At 36.0% G+C, this 13,382-nt stretch overlaps 1 protein-coding gene across 2 annotated transcripts in view; it reads right to left on the reverse strand.

Annotated features, from left to right (window-relative positions):
- Positions 1-6,616: 6,616 nt before the first annotated feature.
- Positions 6,617-13,382, reverse strand: part of LOC121381965 (SET and MYND domain-containing protein 4-like) — a 32,207-nt gene continuing 25,441 nt past the window's right edge. For both annotated transcript variants that reach the window (XM_041511402.1, XM_041511401.1), the window contains exons 13-17: positions 10,162-10,235; positions 9,111-9,229; positions 8,625-8,793; positions 8,107-8,220; positions 6,617-6,904 (exon numbers count right to left, since the gene is read on the reverse strand). In XM_041511402.1, coding sequence (XP_041367336.1) covers positions 6,627-6,904; positions 8,107-8,220; positions 8,625-8,793; positions 9,111-9,229; positions 10,162-10,235 — 754 coding nt within the window. In that variant the 3' untranslated portion in view covers positions 6,617-6,626. The remainder of the gene's footprint in view (positions 6,905-8,106; positions 8,221-8,624; positions 8,794-9,110; positions 9,230-10,161; positions 10,236-13,382) is intronic.

Below are 13,382 nucleotides of genomic sequence, written 5' to 3' on the forward strand. Positions count from 1 at the left end.
CGAGCTGGAGCAAAAACTCAAATTCGGACAAAAATCATACAGATATTCGGGAAAAATGTACTAACCTCAGACCTATTTACCATGTATTTCCATCATTCTACCCTCAAAATTAGTTGTAATCCATGTAAAAATTAGCAGTGATTCGTTTGCAACCCTATATATCTGTTTAGTAATAATGTTAATGTTGTTATCCAGATTCGGGCATTTTCGTTTAATTCGGGCAAAAGCGAGTCTCCCCCACCCCCAACCCCCCACCAAAAAAAAGGGAACCCGTACGCCTATGCTAAGAAATGCACCAGGCAGCCAAAGTTCAAAAAGCTTTATTGAACATGGAAGTAACAAATCAATGTCAATTTAATTTTTATGAACTTTGTATGTCGCATTATGTTTCCGTGAGGAAAAATAAAATAGGCCTTTGATTTTGCACGCTATTGCCCGATGTAATTACTGGCATGTAAACATACTAGAAAACAAGTTCATCAACCTTTGGTGATTTACACAGACGTTTATCTGTTCGCGTGACTTGATACACACTTCAAACAGACATATCCGTAAAATATATCTTATGTATAAATAAATGATTTTATAACTAATTTACTCACTTTGGACAACAATGATTTCACTGATGTGTGAATTTTAAAGACTATTGTTCACAACAATAAAATCTGGTATTCAAACCGTTCCATGTGTTACAATGATGTAAGGGGTGGGACGTAGCCCAGTGGTAAAGCGCTCGCCTGATGTGCGGTCGGTCTAGGATCGATCCCCGTCAGTGGCCCCTGATCCAACCAGTGCATCACGACTGGTATATTAAAGGCAGTGGTATGTACTGTCTTGTCTACAGGATGGTACATATATAAGATCGCTTGCCATTAAATGTAGCGGGTTTCGTCTCTTAGACTATATCACAATTACCAAATGTTTGACATCCAATAGCCGATGATTTATAAATCAATGTCTCTAGTGGTGTCGTTAACAAAACAAAAACCCCACTTTATTAAACACCGATTCAAAAGTGTGAGAAAAGATATTTGTCAGTATTATGTGCCACAACCTCTTGGGAATTTTCATTACACACCTATCTTTGTACTACAAAATGTAATGTATACACTTCACCGAGACGTAGAAACGATATATGAAATGGGGAGGCAGCACAAACACATATTTAAAAATTATATATAGTAAGAGATAGATGTTTTGGGTCTTACTTTATTTAACCACAGCCCTACCACAGCCTCCTCTTCAGTTTCTACGGTCATGATTAAACAATCTTGGTTGCTCCAATTTCTTTGATTGGAAAAGGTCAGTTAAACATTTACTATTCCAAGTATTTTCCCAGAAGTAAATTCTGCTTGTATGCATGGGGCATTTTTGTTTTCAGTCACAGGTTGGTGTAAAATCAAAAATAAGACCATTAAAAACAAAACGTGAAACAAAAACCCCCACAAAAAAAAAAAAAATTAAAATTAAAATAAACAAAAGCAAACAACAAATTATCCAGTGATTAAAACATTTTATACAGAAAATTTCAACAACATGAAATCTTATTGATTTGTTGGGTTTTTGTTTTTGTTTTGTTTAAAGACACCACTAGAGCACATTGATGTATTAATTATTGACTACTGGATGTCAAACATTTGGTCATTCTGACATATACATTGTACATGCATAGTCTTAAAGAGAAAACCCGCTACATGTTTCCATTAGTAATAAGGGATGTGCTATATGCACCATCCCATAGACAGGATAGCACATAGCACGGCCTTTGACATATCAGTCGTGGTGCCCTGGCTGGAACGATAAATAAGCACACCGACAGGGATCGATCCTAGATCGACCGCGTATCAAGCGGACGCTTTACCTGTGATCTACTGTGTGCAGTCACCAGTTCTGGAAAATTACTCACAGACAGTCAGGCCTGTACCATATTTATTAAGGTATCTTGAAACTGTTCTACATTTTAATACCAAATTTGTGACGCACTTTCTGATCTTGTTGGTACCCACCCCACCCCACCCTTATCAGCCCATATCATTAACAGTCACAAGAACAATCCATAAACAAATTTATGTGGTTGTTATAATAATATGCAACTGCACTAACCAATGTTTGTAGTATACTAGGTGTCACTAACCAAAAGAAGAAGAAAATATTAACATTAATATTCCGCCTAACTTCTAACATATCAGATATTGTGGGGATTTATACAAGGGTTTCACGTTATTCATGATCAAAAATCAATAGAAAGTGTATGCTGAATAACCTTTGTAAATAGGCAGTGAAATTAATTGACCACAAATTTCGCTTCACCGACTCGTGGTTTTACTTCAGTAACTTTTTCTAGTGTATGTGTAGTTCTAATGAAACACCGATCAATTGTGAAACTTTCCTAATCCCAAAACATAATAGTTTAAAAAGCATCTGATGTATATAGCCAGAGAAAATAAATATTGAACACGTACCATGTATTGCTCAATCGGGAAATATCGCCATGGCTTTAGGCATAATCTGTTAACCCAAATATGTGGAACCCCTGCCAAATAGTACTAAAAACACGAAGTTTCAATAAATAACCGCCCGCTACCGACCCTGGTCGGGGTTTTTTGTGCTCCTTTGCACATGCCAACGCGGGCGACCCACTCTCTCACCACCACCCCACCCAAACCCTTTCCTGTCCCCTGTCCTGGACGGAGGAGCCGGCGAAAGTCGACACCTGCGACCATGACAGGCGTGAACTACAACAGCTTGCTCTGAATGTGCACGTTAAATCCTACATGGCCATGACCATAAATGACCTTGAACTTGGGTTTCTTTTTCACCCATACAGAATTGCAATGCCTCCTGTTAAAACATAGTGTTCATTCTATCTCTATCTCTGTGCAGATCCCATAGTTCGTAAAGTTATGATAACGTGAATTCATCATATATCTTGAAAAAGCTAAATAGATAAATATGAATATCTGATTTCCATGTTTTTTGGCCAATAGGTCCTGTTAACAAACAGACATTTTGACTAATGTGAACGTTACCATCCACTGGCATTTACTTCAAACCAGTTAATTTTAAAATGGTGGTTGAAGTACTGTATCAATATTGGATGTTGATTCTTGAAAATAACGAGTCATCATAGGGCAACTTATCTGTAGTATTTAAATAACACTGATTTGGAGTTACTTGTTATATTTAGCTCTAAAATGATAATAACCGTGCGAGTGGTATGCTGTCACTTATATAATAGCAAAATGGGGTGGTTCTCTGGCATAATGGGGGGATAAGTTACTTTCCGTGGTCAACCTATGTTGATTTTATGTAACAAGCCTTGGTTAAGCCATCGGACTACAGGCTGGTAGGTACAGGGTTCGCATTCTGGTACCGGCTCCAACCCAGAGCGAGTTCTTAAGGGCTCAATAGGTAGGTGTAAGGCCACTACACCCTCTTCTTTCTCACTAACCACTAACCAACTAACAACTAACCCACTGTCATGGACAGACATCCCAGATAGCTGAGGTGTGTGCCCAGAACAGCATGCTTGAACCTTAATTGGATATAAGAAGGAAAATAAGTTGAAATGAAAATTAAAATGATTTTTATGTATGGTAGTTATTAAGGGAGTGTACTTCCTAATAATATTAGTCAAATAACCTTGTCAATATTGTTATATTTTTCACAGAATATATTTTAACGTAGAACCTTTTTATTGAAATGCTTGCAAAAGTGAATGGTGGTGTACGTTTATTGATTTTGTATTCAAAGTTGTGTTTCTATATAGGGTTCTAAATTAACATCACTTTCGTGTAAGTAATACATCCAAGATTACTAACGAACCTGCCGCTTATTTTCATTAAACACAATACTCACTTGGTAGAACCACAAAGTGAAAACATACACTTTAAAGCATCCATGCTATTCGCAACTGTGACAAATTATAGCCACTCTGTTTCCAAGACAACCATAGTTTACACAGAATCAAAACTGTAGAACATTTTAAAACAGTATGGCTTTTTGATTACAGAAAATCAGACTGACGGCAAGTTAAAAAGATCGAGAATGGAGTGCTTGTTATGGCTTCAAGATAAAATTTGTAATCTTCAAGTACAAAGGCAGCTATCAGTATTTGATTACTAGAAAGGTTAAAGTATGTTCTATAACCAAATAAAATCTCAAGTCGCATAACCATTATGAAGATCCTACCATATTACAGTCATCGGACGAAGGCAATTGTGCGGAGGCCTACACATATTAATTTGATTTTGAACTGGGCGTGTGGTGGGTGGGCAATGCATTATCTTCCGACACATAAACATACGAGAACATACAATTGTATAAAGCAGGGGCGTAGCGTGATCTGGACCTGGGGGGGTGGGGGGGGGGGGGGGGGGGGGGTGGTCGAATATGAACCAAGTGGACCTTTTTCTATTTTGTTTTTGCACCACCCAAAACTCCATATGAACAGGCCGACTGTACAGAGTATGAACAGGCTGATTGTACAGAGTATGAACAGGCTGATTCTACAGAGTATGAACAGGCCGATTGTACAGAGTATGTCGTCTGCAGAAAATTTGAACAGGCTCATTCTACAGAGAATTTGAACAGGCTTATTCTACAAAGAATGTCGCCTGCACAGAATTTGAACAGGCTGGTTCTACAGAGCATGTCGTCTGCAGATAATCTGAACAGGCTGATTCTACAAAGTATGTTGTCTGCAGATAATTTGAACAGACTGGGCTACACAGCGAATACAAAGGAAGAAAATGTTTTATTTAACGACGCGCTCAACACATTGTATTTACGGTTATATGGCGTCGGACATATGGTACACAGGGAATACAAGTCGACTGAAAATGATACAAAGATCAAGACTTGAACTTATAAAACTTTTAGAGTATAGACTCAAATTGTAAATGACGTCGTAAGCATAATTATTTTTATGGCGTTGCAATGCCTTTAAGACTGTCCCACACTAGCGCAGCGTTTCAGCTGCAAAAAAATCACTTCCAATGAATTACCCTATATATATATACTGACACACAATGAAAACGCAAAACAGATATTTTTCAATATTTTGTTGTGATTAATGAAAAATATATTTATTGGACTTAAAATAACAATTTATGAGAGGAAGCCATTGATTGGTACTTTTGTCTGGGTTTTAATCCTGGTTTTGTTCTCGTTACACATACAATAGCAGAAACACACAAAATGGTGTGAAATGCGTTCACTACATGCTCAATCATGTTGCATGCAATGCACGTGAAATGCCAGTATGTGGACACATAAAAGTCTGGTAACGGTGTCATATTCCTCGTCACATTAAAAATGCCACGACTCGTAGAAGAACAAAGGGAGCGAGCGTTGGGCATGGTTCAAGGGGGGACTTCGCAAAGCCAAGTTGCTAGGACCTTCAGAGTCCATCCATCAACTATTGGACGACTTGTTGAACGTCACCAACAGACCGGGAGTGTCCGTGATCGACCCCACGCCAAGATCGGCAGATTCGACGACACCACCTCCGTGACCGGTTCAGAACTGCGACGATGACAGCAAGCAACACGACAGGACGTCATAGAAGGCATATTCATCTGATGACGGTCATCCGTCGACTCAGAACGGCTGGACTCAGATGCAGACGCCCATACAACGGTAACATCATGACACCGCGACATCGTGCTGCGAGACTGCCAGAATTGTAATCATCCACCAGCCTTTTACCGGAGCATTGTTTTCTCTGACGAGTCCCGTTTCTCGGTCTCCTTTGCCGATGGAAGAGCACGTGTGTACAGGGGACTCCATGAACGGTACGCTGACGGATGTGTGAGGGAACGTGATTGGTTTGGCGGCGGTTGTCTGATGGTATGCTTGATGCTTGAAAGACTGATGTATTGGACAAAGCTTTCAAATGTCATTTCTCTTCTATTCTTTCTTGTACCATTCCTTCAAGAAATGTGTATGGTACCTTACTTGTTTTAACTTATTGGTTTATATTTTCATAAGGTAAAGCTAGGCGTGTGCGCAGAGGGCAAAACCTCCACAGCTCCAAGCATATTTTCCTCATTTTTCACCTTATTTTCTGGGGTAGCATTAACTAAAACCCTTCTAAACATTTTGCTCACCGCAGTCTAAATAGCTCCTGTACAATTTCCTGTACAAGTCTGGAAGTACATATAATTTCATATTTTACATCCTTTTGTCTGAAGTGTAATGAAGATAGTTGACACCATGGAAATGTTATACTGGTAAATGTGCATGCTTAATATTATAATCGCAATAAAATTTCTTTACTAAAAGAAAAAAGGAAATTTAGCACCACTCTATTTGTATCTATTGAGAACCAAAAAATTACAATTAAGAAAAATAAGGAAAAAAAAAGAAATTTGTTAAGTAAACCAATCTCAAGTGAACCATTTCAAGGACATAGTTAACCTGAATAAAATTATAATACAGATAGATCTTAAATGAATGTATAGGAAGTATTTTTCTTTTTCAATTTGTCTTTCAGTAATCAAAACAAAACATTGATAACACAGATAGATCTTAATTGAATGTATCGAGTGTTAACGTCATGTGATAATGTATGGGGCTTTACACTTTAATCAAAGAAACAAGGCTGACAAATTTCTTCATACGCATTAGTTTTTATTGTTGCATGCAGCAAGTGAATACTTGTCTAAGCATTCTTTCATCTCAGTAAGATCATCCACTGTGGAATGAGAATCTCCAAAGTGAAGACGAAAAATCTTCAAAGCTTTATCAATTGTCTCCAAACAGAGAGCAACTTTCCTTGCATTGAACAAGATTTCTGCCAGTTTCTGGAGCTCGTACGCCAGTTCTATGCTGTTTTCACCGTGGATCAATCTGGTGGTGGCCACACTCCTGTTCAAGTGCTGACATGCATTGTCAAACTCACCTGAAATTGAAATCCAAATAATGTGTGTTATTTCAGACATACATTTGCTAAAACAGCACAGCAGTCATGTAAGATAGGAACAGTAAACCAGAGACCAATTTAAAAAACAACAACATTGTAAATGTACTTTTGCATGTAAATTTAAATCTACAACTAAACCACAATTTGTATTACTATTAACAGTGCAACTAATATAGTTTGATATATTTTGTTTTCTTTTATCCTTACAATGGTCCATCTTTTGTGTTATGTGATTTTCTGCGTGAAATAGACCCAAAACATATGACAGCTATAACTACTAGTTGCATATGTAAACTTATGTTTTGTTAAATAACTCCCAATTTCAAGCTCAAAATTAAACACTGCGGCATTCTTTTATCTGATCTCCCTCAAACACTTCAGTAATGTAACTTGTAATGTGTAAACTTTACCTAATGTCAGGTATGGGAAATATATTGGAAACACAGGGCACATTTCACAGGAACAGTCGTTTTGTTTGTATGATGGTTACGTAGCTGTAACTTGACGTGAAACGCCAATCAGTTCATGCGATAATATTAAAATAGGAAGTTTTATGGATCACTAGAACCACTCTAATATTCCAAAAAGTGTTTTGTTTTGGTTTTTGACACCTAGTGCCCTGCACATGAGTAGCCAATGTTAATGTAATAGCGAAAAATACTTGTGATCAATCTAAACTGGTACTTTACCAAAATACTGGCACTTTACAAAGTATCATCAAAGAAGCTGTCTCTTAATGATTTGCAATAAGATATTGTTACATCATATTTTGCTGTGATGTAACCAACCATATCAGCTGATGTTATTATCATTAAAATGTAAATTCAGTGCAAGTTTGAAAAAAAGGAACTTTGTTTTGTTTAAGGACACCACTGGAGCACATTGATCAATTAATTGCATGTCTGAGGCAAGTTATTAGATAAACCATGATTACATGTACACAAATATAATTCACATTTAACCAAACATTTGGTTACCTAAGTATAAGTAAAAGAAATCACATTAATAGATTTTAGGGTGCCTAATATTTTAAAATTTGTTCCCTGGAAACATTAGGATTAAGAAAGATATCTGAAACCTCCAAAAGTACATATTGGTAATTTTCTGTGAAAACAAAAACTATATGTACAGTTAATGATAAAAGCAGACAAATCCAAGTACTACGACTGGAGACTACAAACCTATCATGGCATAACACCTGGCTAAACAATCCTCCACCTCGGCCAACTGTTTGTGGTGCCTGTACAAAATTCTTTGACGAATGTCCTGACAGTCTTTAAACTGTTTCACTGCTCCTAGTAAAACAATACATAGTAATAGGAACACTTTAAGCAGGTAGCAAACACTTGCATCTAATACAAATTAATATATAATCATGTCAACAAATTTAGGCACTTCATTTTGATACTAAACTTGATTTAAAAAATAATAATAATAAACCTGGTGCACCCTTTAAGTTAAAAACCATCTAGTTAGGATACGTGCATAAGTTGTCAAAATGTATGAAGTTTCATAGATTCTAATTTAGTTTTTCAACTTTCTTCACTTTCTATTTACCCTAAACTCAAAAATAAAATAACCAGTAAAAAACATTTGGTAAACACGAAAAGAATCTAAACTTATTATTGTCTCCTTCCCTTATTCTTGTATAAACATTTTATCATTCATTTAACAGCTTTAAAGGTTTGTGGAGAAATACCTCGTATCTGAGATTGCTCCAGCAGTGACAATGCCTCTGTAAAGAGTCGTGATGCAGTTTCCAACTGCTGACTGTGGTTTGTGACGTCCAGCTCCCGATGACAGTCAGAGCACTGGAATCCCTCAACAGACTTTATAACCATTCCATCACAACTTCCACACTTGAACGCCTACAAATAACAAATAAGATGTACTAACAAGACATGTATTTGATACAATATACTGTATACCTTAACGTCAGAAATACAAGAAATATCAAAAAAGGCTATAAGTAATATACAAATTATCATTATTTGAACGAGTAGATAGAAATTTGCCATAATTATGTTTAAAATGTTCACTTGTTCCTATAAGTAAACTGAATACCATCTATTTACTAGGAGGAAACAAAATTTATGTTCTGAATTTTGCATTAAAATGTTGTTAATGATCAAGAAGGAAAATAAGTTAATTATTGAAAAACTAAAAAAATACTAATACGACAAACCTCAAACTGCCTATCTTGATCCTTCTGCTGAATGCATGCTGGACATATGCATTCAAAGAAGTATTGATCTCTCAAACATTGCTGTCTTTCTGAATACTTCATTCTCCTCATATGTGGACCTGTACAACAAGAACAGCAATAAACCACCAGACATATCACAATATTTAACAACAAAAAAACCTGAACACATTCTAAAAACAAAGGCAACATTAACATGTTCTATTTATTTGACAAACCAGATCTGTTATTTTATAGTACAGCAGATGTAACAATTCCACCAAGTATTTTTTTAATCACAAAGTAAATTTAAGAATACATGATGATTTTTGCTAAGACTGTGAATGCCTTGATAATGTTGCACTGTCAATTCTGATAAACCAGATAAAGTATGCACTCTGAAGCTTCTATAGACAAATTAGTTTTTAGCTCATAGTTTGGGTATCAGAAATTAAAAAACTAAAAACACAATCAGAATACTGAAACTAACAAAACAGATATCCAAGATAGAAGGCCACTTCTTCAGTTTTTAGGAGACTTCTAACAAAAATTCAGGCAAGTGTAAAAACCTTTGCCATTGGCTCCTTGAAAAAACAATAAAAAACCCTGATCAATACAGGGCTTCTAGATTATGGTAGCCCCACTTCCATGACTAGTGATATTCAATGTTGGGCTAGTAAATAACTACTATTGACACACCTGTTGGCTAGTGAAATTTTTGGGTCAAATGCTGCAGTTTATTTTGTAAATCTGAATATCCTACCCCACTCCCCAATGTTAGTGTTTTTAAGTTTTATAGGTGACATATCTGATTGTTACTATTATTTAGTAAAATTGTGTTAATAAAGTAAAGTAGGGCTAGTGAATTTTTAATCGTGGCTAGTAAATTTTTAAAATCACTGATCCCATGGCTAGTGGATTTTATAACAATTCTAGAAGCCCTGCTGAATACAAAGTATATTATGAATTTTATCTATGAAAATGTTTTTCAAGCAGACATGGTGCCAAGTCTCTAGTGTTGGAAAGCACGTAAAGTTTTCTATGTGTCACTAACCATAACAGTTGAATATTTCTTCACCAGCAACAACAGGTTTTACTGCTCGAATCACAAGAACATCTTTATGAAAACTGAAAAAAAAGTCCAAATATTCTTGTTACAATTACACCATCAATGGAATTAAATTAAACAAGATTCATTGGCTTGTTTTACAATCCTAACAGGACTTTCTAGGGTTGGGGTTTGTTGGGTGCCAAGACAACTCTTCATGTTTCCACAGTACTATCATAATTATTCAATGTGTTATTCACATTTAATGAGATTAGACATCGATTAATTAATCATCGGCTATTGGATATGAAATATGTAATAATTCTGTCTTGTAGTCTATTTCATTAGCACAGTATATTGGTGTCATTCTTGTGGTTCAGAAAATTAGAATTGCTGAAATACTTGTGTTAATACACATGTAGTACCTACAGAATAAGGACCTGGGTAAAAATTACATAAGTCAATGTTATGAACTACAAGAATGAGTGTGTTGGAATACTTTTTTCAGTCATGTTGTTGTCTATAGGGCAAGTTCAGATTAGAAAGAAAAAGAAAAAATTAATATTTGTTAAACAGCACCTAAGCAGAGTTTAAATTATGTGTAGAGAGACAACGAGAGAGAGAGAGAGAGAGAGAGAGAGAGAGTGCTGAATTTATGGAAATATAAAATATTTTCAAGAGTTGGTGTGAACATGATGGTGATCAATTTCCTAAATTGTCAGCAGCCCATCATTAAAATTTTATATCTCCAAAACTACAATACTTGGATAAATGTGATCTTGGTGTCAAATTCCAACTTTGTGGAGTCAGTAAATTCACTAAAACTGTTTGTAACACTGTGCCATCTACCTAGAGATAATGGTGGGATCACACACATGGTTTATGAGACTGGTAGTCGGGTAGATTGCCATGGCAATCCGCACCTGACTCTTGGTGTCAAAGGCATGGGTGTTGAGGCCCATTTTGTAATAAACGACCAATTTTGTAATATGTACCCATTTTGTAATAAAAAACGACCCATTTTGTAATAAGTACCCATTTTGTAATAAAAAACGACCCATTCTGTAATAAACGTAGGTACCCATTTTGTAATAAAATCGGACCCATTTTGTAATATAAATAGGTACCCATTTTGTAATTAAAAAAATGCCCATTCTGTAATAAAGGCTTAAAACGTCAGAATACGACATAGATGTTAAATATATACAAATTGAAATAATTTTAAACTTTGTGTTTAGATTTTATTCAGTGGTTGGGAGTTCGTCAGGGATACGAATATGTCTTAAGGTTGATTCTGTAAGTGAACCTATTCAGTTTTTCCATTCATCCATTACTCCAGACCGCTCGATTGAGGTGCTTGTGTCGCAGGATCGAACTTCTGTGGACACACAAATTGGGTTTTTTGTCTGTTCCAACCAGTACCCTAAAACTGGTATACTAAAAGCCCTGGTATGTACTATCCTGACTATGGAAAAGTGCATATAAAATATCCTTGCTGTTTTTCGTAACCCATCGTGTGGTATTATCTATCATGATCGGGGTGGGATCTAGCTTAATCGGTTGAACCTTCGCCTGGGGGACTTGGGTAACAGGATAGAACCTCCTCGGTGAACACATCAATTGGGCTTTTTGCCGTTCCAACCAGTTCCTCCCCCCCCCCCCCCCCCATTACGCCACGACTGTTACATTATAATCTAAGTGTAGATATGTGTAAGAGAAAGTAACCTATATGAATGTGTTGTAAAGCCGTAGCAGCAGCTGATTAAAAACAGTGGGTTTAATCAACAACTACTTAAGCTGAAATACACTCAAACTAGTATCCGTCAAAAGTGATTTCCCACTGACATTCCCTCCGCACACACCCCAGCCGCCCTACCCCATCCCCCACCCACCACGAGAAAGTGAACAATACACATAAAACACATGTGATCATTCAGCCGATGGTTGTGGAAGTTAATTCTACAATTATTGTGTACAGGTACTGTCCCTTAACCGATTTACCGCTTACACTGTACTTTAGTTTGCCGCCTGACTATGTGCTCATATGCGGTCTTGAATGCATATATATATATATATATAATATATATATATATATATATATATATATATATATATATATATATATAACTACCCACACTTGCCTTTCTTATTCTTATTCTTCTTTTGTTATGGTTACCGGCAATATTAGGTATATATATATATATTTCTTTCTAAACTTCTATATACATTTGCTAATAATCCCATAAATATGAACATTTTAAATATATACACTGTAATAATATTACAGAATTTTGAATAAGATTTGATGTATTTGAATAAATTGCTGCACAACTAATTGAACGATCCCATAGATTAAAAATATACCATGTGAGACACTAGAAGTGTCAGGAAATGTTAAATCGTAGTAACTGAACATGAACTATCCTTTATGCATGACAATAGGAACTATTTAAGTTAATTCATAAATGTGCTAATAATATTTCGATAAGGAACATTGTGTATCAAAACCGGTTTATTTTTTACATAAATTATAAGCATGTACAGGTACTTCCTCCTGAAGTCAACAATTAATATTATTATAAATGTATGAATTCACTGAAAAATAAACGTATATTTTGAAAAGAACTGGAAAAAAAACCTTGTTTTCAAAACTATATATTCACAGAGACACACACAGATAAATACAAAGATGGACACACAGACACACAGAGAGAGAGAGAGACAGACAGACAGACAGACAGACAGACAGACAGACAGACAGACAAGCAGAGAGAAAAACAGACAGATAAGCAGAGAGAAACAGACAGAGATACAGATATAATGAGACATACAGAGAAACAGTGAGGGAGAGAGAGAAACAGACAGACAGACCTGTATTGCAAAAAGAACTGAAAGTTGTTGGCCAAACCGTCATCGTTTCTAACAAAGGAAAGTTCTCCTTGAATAATGAAAATTTTCATGAAAAAAAACACCGTTATCCAAACTATATATTCACAGAGACACACACAGATAAATACAAAGATGGACACACAGACACACACAGAGAGAGAGAGAGAGAGAGAGAGAGAGAGAGAGAGAGAGAGAGAGAGAGAGAGAGAGAGAGAGAGAGAGAGAGAGAGAGCGTCCATTTGGTTGCGTATCATTTATAATTTTCTTTTCCCAATACAACTTATTCTAACATTATTATTATGCAGAAGCAGGATGTCGTTAGAGGACTGCCGAAATAG

The sequence above is a fragment of the Gigantopelta aegis genome, chromosome 9 (genome assembly GCF_016097555.1).
Source record: "Gigantopelta aegis isolate Gae_Host chromosome 9, Gae_host_genome, whole genome shotgun sequence".
Classification (NCBI taxonomy): Eukaryota; Metazoa; Mollusca; class Gastropoda; order Neomphalida; family Peltospiridae; genus Gigantopelta; species Gigantopelta aegis.